Source organism: Diadema setosum, chromosome 15 (assembly GCF_964275005.1).
Source record: "Diadema setosum chromosome 15, eeDiaSeto1, whole genome shotgun sequence".
Taxonomy (NCBI): domain Eukaryota; kingdom Metazoa; phylum Echinodermata; class Echinoidea; order Diadematoida; family Diadematidae; genus Diadema; species Diadema setosum.
Window position 1 is genome coordinate 12,291,618 of NC_092699.1, and position 8,292 is coordinate 12,299,909.

Consider the following 8,292-nt stretch of genomic DNA (forward strand, 5'->3'; position numbering starts at 1 on the left):
CTTTTTCTTTTTTTTTTGCCAGCGGATTGGGGGGGCACGTGCCCCCCCATGCCCCCCCCCCCCCGTAGTTACGCCACTGGTCCATGTATTCACTCTGAGTAATTCCAGCAAAGCAGAGTGGGGTCATGGGAACCAAAAGGGGGAAACACCGCAATCCACAGTACTTGCGTCACTGTGAGTGTGCGGTACACACAAGACCAATACTGCCAATAATAGTGCTACGGACAATAACGAACTGGAGGCTGTACTTACGTATATTCAAACACGCGTCATGCCACGATTTGATGTTCAAAGCCGTTGACTTTACTGTCACTGTTACTTGTAAAGCCGGTCAGATGTACTGGACAGAATACTGGTTGCGATTATGAGTAACATGCGAACACAGCAAGATACTCATAGTGTAGTACTGTACAAAGTACACGGCGCGGCACTAGTAGTAGTATATAAGATTAGTAGCACACTGCGCCTCAACAACGTCACGAAGGCACTCGTAGACTCATGAGCGTTCCTTTGCGAGAGACTGAAGATCACAGGTGCTGACGTAATACTAGTAATTATCAGTTCTAGAAACACGTCATGGTATTCATGAGATTGGCGGATCACTTACGCAATCACACTGACACTGCACAGCAGCCACAGAAGAATCGTGATTAGACCCTTTGACTAGTATCTATTCTTTCTTTTGCCGACTATGATGGCGCTGTCTCGAGAACTGCACGCTGAAAATTAGCGAGAAAGAATCAATAAAGGAGGGTCCAGGGATTGCATATACAGTGTACAAAAGGGGTCTAAATACACCAATATTTATCCCTTGTATGCGGCCCAAGCAATATATTATATCATATATATATATATATATATATATATATATATATATATATATATATATATATATATATATATATATATTGTAAATAAATAACATGAATTCGTACATCTTATGTAGCAGGTAGGCCTACGTGCATGTTTGCGCATCAGTGTTAAAAGTTTGTAACGTTGATAGACGTCCAGCACATGTCAACGCTTGTTTGAGATAAATTAGATTCGAATCATTCCGTGGATTAATTATCATGACGATAACAAATAAAACAACCACAAAAATGCACGGCGAACCGTAAATGAAGTTATGGATTTCTAAGTGACAAGGAGAAATAATGATCTGTACTCGAATACCATGAATCCATTCAGGGTTGATAATCTCAATTTCAGAGACTGAATTTGAAATAGCAAGTGTTCAATTTCACTAGAGAGGCTAGACATAACAGTGCACAATAGGCCTATATTTGTTTCATCCCCAAACAAATTAAAAAGGATATTATACACAATAACCATATTAGTAATGTTTTTTCAATTATTATGTTGAATAAAATTTGGTACATTTCCATGACTCACAATCATTTCAAAATTCCGCATGGCGCAAAAACGCGGTGGCATATTGTTATTTAAAACAACAGGATAATTGTGGATAGTCAATGTTTAATACACTATAAGAAAAAAACCCAAACCGAAACTGTAAACACAATTTTTGCTAAAGAGGAGAAGCGGATATACAGCACAAAGAAAACAAAATACAGTGTACTGGAACATGGAACATGTATAAAGAAAAACTGTCAGTATCCGTCCCCCCCCCCTTTTTTTTTTGGGGGGGGGGGGGTGGGTGGTGGGGGGGGGGTCCGACTGGTACATTGGCTTTGTAGCTGTTTCATCGTTTCATCAACTCTATGACAAACACCATTTCAATCAAAATTGTGAGGTACTAGTATCACATATACATGTCATATAACATATATGACGTCATGTCATATAACATATAATGACGTCATATAACATAATGACGTCAGACGTCAGCATGTTGGAAAGATTCAATGCATCAATAGTATATTTTAATATCTTATTGTTATAGTCTCAAACATACCTTTTCATTTCACTAGTATTTCAGTCTAATTAGTTACAATGTACCGTTTGGTGATGTGTCGAATTGTTAATTGATTATCATGTATTTATATGTGCATGTGCATTTATATGTGATCTGTTTGTTATTCTTGTCGTGTCATGCTCCGTTATCTTGCCAGTGGAGGAAGATTTTCTGTATTTTTTAAATCAGACAATAAATGATTGAATCTTGAATCTTGAATATATCGATACATGTATGCATGAGCATGAATATACACTGTACATATATACATTGTATACAGGGGCGGATCTAGGGAGGATCACAAACGGCGCACGCCCCCCCCCCCCTTTATATTTTGTTGAAACAAAAGAAATAAAAAGAAAAAAAATGGGGGGGGGGAGGGGTGCGTGCGCCCCCCCCCCCCCTTTATTTTTGTAAACACGCCCTCTCTTTACGAAATTCCTGGATCCGCCTCTGGTATATCATTAGCTATCTATATGTAACCACACACCAACACCCACAATCGCACAAACACACACACTCACACACACACACACACACATACACAATCAAGTTTTGTACACATGCCCTGTATTTTGATCACTCGCCGTGAGAAGAGAAACATAATTTTGTCGTATATGTAATTTTTATCAAAACCTGCTTAAGATGGTTGGGTGATTACTCATTCTCAACGTAGTCACAGTGAGAAAAGAAAGGTAATTAAGTACATGTATATCTAATGCGTCTCGATTTTTTCTTCAGTGTACACCTACCATGAGACAAATTCTGACCTTTTTGTAACAGCATATAAGATGGATACCTCTTCACACATCACAAACACTTCACAAACACTTCACAAATCTGTCCCAATGTATACTATGGGCAAACATAGTCAAAAACAACAGCAGACGATGTGCATTCAATTACAACATTAAAGAAAAGAACATTATATTTTCACATATGTATACATAATCCATTCTGACAACTCATTGAACTTGAAGGGCTATGTAATACATTACAAGTATGATAGGTCAAAACTTTTTTCCTCCACGTGTGTGTGTGTGTGTCTAAGAAGTGCATAAAACTGCAACCATTTTCTTTTAGTTCAAATAAAGCAATTTATTCAGTGTGTTTAGTGTGGGGCTCCCAGGCGTTTGGAAGAATCGTATATGAGAGGGGTGGGGGTCCTAGGCCCCCTCTCCCAGATCTTGGCTGTCACTAAACATCAGGGCGACAGATTTTTGAGATGGCCAAACAGCGTGCGGAATGTTGGGGGAGGAGCCCCCACCCCCCCCCCCCCCGTTGGCTTTAAGGATGAAAAATGTGTAGTAATTTAATTGCCTATACATGTAAAAAGGTCGTCCCTAACGAAAAGTGCACCAATTGTAAGGTGTACCTAAACTCGAGAAAAACAAACAAAGCAATAAAAATGTGTAAGTATTGATGTCGAACGACAGAGGACACATCCACGACCTTACAAGACTGTGTCAAGCTGGGTACATCAGATCCTTCTATTACAGAGTTTGGCCAACTTACACACAGGCGCCATTTTGTGCCCACCTTGTGCCCACCAAAGAGGTTCTATAATGTAATAGAGTTCGCGCCTCGCATATATCAGAAAGGTGGGAATAGACCTCCCTGCATATAGAAGCGGGGCCAATTGAACGACCCGCCGCCATTAGCAAAGAGATCGAGAAGTCGAGCATTCGCGAAGGTACCAAACGTTTCTGGTAGTCGACCTCTTTCGTGTGCGAGCGCCACTGTTCAGTTGGCCCCGTTTTCATTTGTACGCACTGAATGTGAGCGTTTACTCTATTTCATAATAATAACCTCTCTGGTGGGCACACAATGGCGTCCGTAGATCGAAAAACTCATAACTTAGACATAACAGACCCTGGGTTGACCAAACTCTGTAATAGAAGGCTCTGAGGTATATATGTATAAAGGACGCCCCCATTGCCAATTAAACCAATGGAAAAACGAACAAACATTAAACAAGCATGCCATTTCTTCGTGTACTTTAGAATCTTATAATCCGATCCATTTTAATTCAACTTGATTACAATTGCCTCTAGTAACAAATAAAATTTAAAAATAAAATGAAATGAAAACGAACCGCGTTCGTTGAAGGTACTGTTTACCATTGGGGCAGAGATTTAAAAATGTTCGAGTTATCACATATACAATGTAATGCCTACAACATGTATGTCTACTCTCGTGACAATATTCACTCTTGAAGAAGTGAATATAAAAAGAAAAGAGTGAATTTTGAGTGAAAATGATTTAGACTGATCTCAGGGATCACTCGAAGAGTTTGAAGTGATCCCTGAGGTGACTCCAAAACGAGTGAAAATGAAAATTTTCACTCAAAATTCACTACAATTTCACTCAAATTCGCCCTTTTTGTATTCACTCCTTCAAGAGTGAATAATTTTCAAGCGATTTTTTTTAAAGAGTAGGTCAGTTGTATCACAAAACATCCTACCGCATAAATTCTTTTTTTTTTTATCAAGCCTAAAAATATAAGAAGATGTCACTATTTTTTTCTACCTGCAGATGTTTTAGTCTAGAAACAACTAAATTAAAACTTTAACTGTTCACATTCTTTTTGTATATTCAAGGATACTTTACATCGTATAGTCTGATTTGCATTTTTAAATTGGTTGTCTCTATCCCATACTGACACTTTAAAACGGTCTTGTTAAGTACTAAAGCTGGGTTTTTGTTTCATCTGCAGATGGTAAATAATGCCTGTAATACCTTTCCCTCTTAACCCTAACTTACCTGGGGGGGGGGGGCCATAATGGCCCCCCCCCCCTCGACAAATTCCGCGACCATTCCGCCGCGCAAAATTTTTTGACCGCGCCGCTCACTGACTTTTTACTTTCAAGTCTCGCGCAACTTTTGAGACCAAATTTGTCGCGACCGGGCATACCGTTCCGAAGCCACGCCCCTTCAAAAAATGTTCGTCCACCCCAAAATTGCTCAAAAACGTGATTTTGTGTACAAAGTCAATACAAATTGTGTTTTTTCAATTAATTCATATAAAGATTCATATTTTTAATTTTAATGGCTGAAATAAATGTATTTTAGTATAGCTATGCTTCTAAAGATGTGTATGACAAATTCTGCTGAAAAAAACAACAAAAACAAAAGTTCGAAAAAACAAAGAAATACATTAAAAAATGATAAAACAATAGAAAACATAGGAAATTAATTTTGATACTGATTTTCTTTTTACGTACAAATGTTCGGAATGTCACTAGGAAAATTTAAAACAAAAATCAGCATTCCATAAGCTTTTATAAGCCAATTATAGACGAAAATGAGTTTTTTTGCATATATTTGCATAATTAATTAATTTAAAATAAAAACTGCAAATTTTTTGAAAATTGAACTTAACAGTCTTGTAGATTACATCCGGCTTTATGTTCATGCAAAATTTTGCGGCGATCGCGCGATCAACGGCCGAGATCTGAAGGGGGGGCCATAATGGCCCCCCCCCCCCCCCCAGGAATTCAAGCTTGCTAAATAGCCCAGGTAAGTTAGGGTTAAGAACACATAGGACCGATACAATTTCACAACAATTAGGCCCTATACCCATTGTGTGCTCCTAATGCCGACTGGCACAGAAAATGTCATAGCACATCGCCCAAAGTTATTTGGAATTTGGTCATGAAGACCCCGAATGGGGTCGATCACCCTGACCCAATTCATGACTCTAAATGGGTCATATCTGACCCCATTCCTTGTCATTTCTGACCCGGAACGGTGTGTGACCCCAACGGACCCAGTTTCGGGTCAGTTCTGACTCGAATGTTTTTAGAGTGTACAATCTATTAAATATTAAACGTATTACATTATACCAAACAGGTCTCCCCCAACTACCACAGCATGGCCCAGCAGGATTGTGCCCGACTTGGCAGTATCAGACGCAGACGAAATTGACGCATTGTTGTACGTTCTTCACGCTTAATAAAATATCTAATCCGTTACTCTCCACAAACGCCAGCAAGAACTGGAACACAGTACAGAGAGCTGAAACCAAACTTTCCAAAGAAATTGAACATGTCTCCATCAATCTTAAAACATTCAATTTACTTTGTTTGCAATTTATCAAATTCATTTTCGATGTACTGATATAATGTTTACAAACTTTCTGAAATTACACCAGAGACAACTACCCACCCTTACAGCTAGTGGTAGGGCGTTGTACTACAAATGATACATTTTTCATGTATTGTAGGAACCATTGTTTTCAGATACCCATTAAGTAAAATAATCGATTTTGTCATTTTTGGTCAAAATCTAGAATGTACAAAACATGATAAATACATCAAACTACCTCGTATTTTGATATTTCTGTGTAAAACATGACAGAGAACATTGAAAGTAAGCAGCAAAAAAAAAAAAAAAAAAAAAAAAAAAAGAGGTACAACTGTAAGCTGCATGCTCGTGATGTTCAATTTGTGCAATACAATTTCTGCAATATTCTCAGATTCTAAGCTTGCAACAAGCTCAAATTGAGAGCTGAGGACCATCCTGCGGTATACCAGCGTCCTGTTGCAGAGCTTTTTTTCCGCACATTACAAGGGGATGTCGTCGGTCGAGTAGGTCTCGGGATGGCAAGCCCGTTGGTGCTGTTGAAGACTGGCAAGATGACAGAAACCGCGACCGCACAAATTACATGTTTCGCTAAAAGGACGGGGAGGATGACGCGCCTTCATGTGGGCAATGAGTTTTGCTCCTGATCCAAAGGTTTCTGGGCACTTGTCACAAGCGTATGCTTTGATGTCGGCCTTGTAGTGTTTGTGTTTTCTTAGGTGTCGAGCACGCGAATTGGGAGAACTGAGTGATAGACCGCACACTGGACAGGTTAGCTTAATCTTCCTTACACGTTGGTGTGTATGTTCGTGCGTTTCGCGTTGGCTTGTTCCCCGGAACCCTCTGTCGCATACACCACACCGATAGGGGAATTCTTCTGTATGTGTCTTTCTGTGGGACGACAATAACGCCTTCGTGGGAAAGAATTTGTGACACATTGCGCATGCAAAAGGGAGGCTGCTTCGACCCGGGGTCTCTTTCCACAGCCCTTGTGCATGAAGTTCTAAGTGTACGTCGTAACTGAATTTGCTCTTGAATTTCCGCCCACATTTGCGACAGATAAAGTAATTCCCCTTGGCATGTAACCATGCATGTTTGATGGCAACAGCCAGTTGCTCAAAAGTCTGGAAACATAGTGTACACCTGAAGTAAATAGATCGGTTGATTTCTACTGTTTCAAACTTGTCCCGCATTTCATCTATGCAAATATCAGTGTACAGTCCCCGTGATTGGTAATTTTTCAAGCCTTCATAAAAGAAAATTGACCCATGGTCATCGTTGAGATGTGAAGGTGCTATAACGATGTTATCGATATCCTTGGGACCTTCTACTGTGGTTCGCTTTTCCCCAGGTACATCAGTCGGTATACATGGTTCTCCCCCATTTCTATCTGGGTGTTCGATTGCCCTGACAAAATGTGCACTCGAGGTTGTTCCTGTATCATTTGTCATTTTGTGTTGGTCAGTGGTCGCGGGAACTTCTAGGCCTACATGATATTGTTCGGCGTTTAAATCGGAATCGTTCAAACCATCTACTGATTCCCGCTTCACTTCAAAGACATCGAAGTCATCCTTTTCTTCATTATCTTGGACCTCGGAATGCTCAACTTTGACGCCAATTCCGTCTGTCCGGGAATCAGGACGCGCACTGTTTTCTGTCTCACGTGAAAATGAGGATGTATCCGTATCACTTGAATCTTGCTGCGTCGCCTGCCAACAATGTTCGCAGCCCGCTTCCATCGCTGCCTTTCCTAGTGATGATGTTTCATCTTCCGTTTTGAAATTGTGCTCAGTCAGTTCTTCGTTCGCACACCGGGCACCTGGCGTCAGCTGATCGTCGCACAGTGAGCTCGGACAATCACCAGAGCATTGTCCCTCATTGTAATACGGAATGCGATTCCATGCGTCTTCAAACAAGGCATCACCACCTTTCCTACACTCAGCCATAGCACATATTTGGTTTGATCCCACTCTAGTACAGTTAGGTGCCTAAGTCCTTGAAAAGAGGACTGCTCAGAAAATGAAATGTAAAGTCACGAGCATACAACTGTCCGCATGATTCCTATGTCCAGCGTCTTGCATGTCCATGGCTGGCGGTTTCAGTAACAAAGGATTTTCCAGTTGTCTCGCATTCCACCTGTTACGCATGGAAAAATAAAATACAAAGCCCGATTTAAAAATTGGCAGTGGTAGGCCTACTATGTGCTTCGTAAACTGAGATGTGGTATATAACATTTACACACACACACACACAAAGTTTCGTGTGTATATCAAACGAATTTCACCAACCAGCAA

The 8,292-nt window shown here is 40.2% G+C and overlaps 1 protein-coding gene across 1 annotated transcript; it reads right to left on the reverse strand.

Annotated features, from left to right (window-relative positions):
- Positions 1 to 6,417: 6,417 nt before the first annotated feature.
- On the reverse strand, positions 6,418 to 7,974 carry LOC140238438 (uncharacterized). Its single transcript, XM_072318342.1, has one exon. It carries the CDS (start codon positions 7,942 to 7,944, stop codon positions 6,481 to 6,483), a length of 1,464 nt encoding a protein of 487 aa, XP_072174443.1. The 5' UTR covers positions 7,945 to 7,974; the 3' UTR covers positions 6,418 to 6,480.
- Between the last annotated feature and the right edge of the window lie 318 nt (positions 7,975 to 8,292).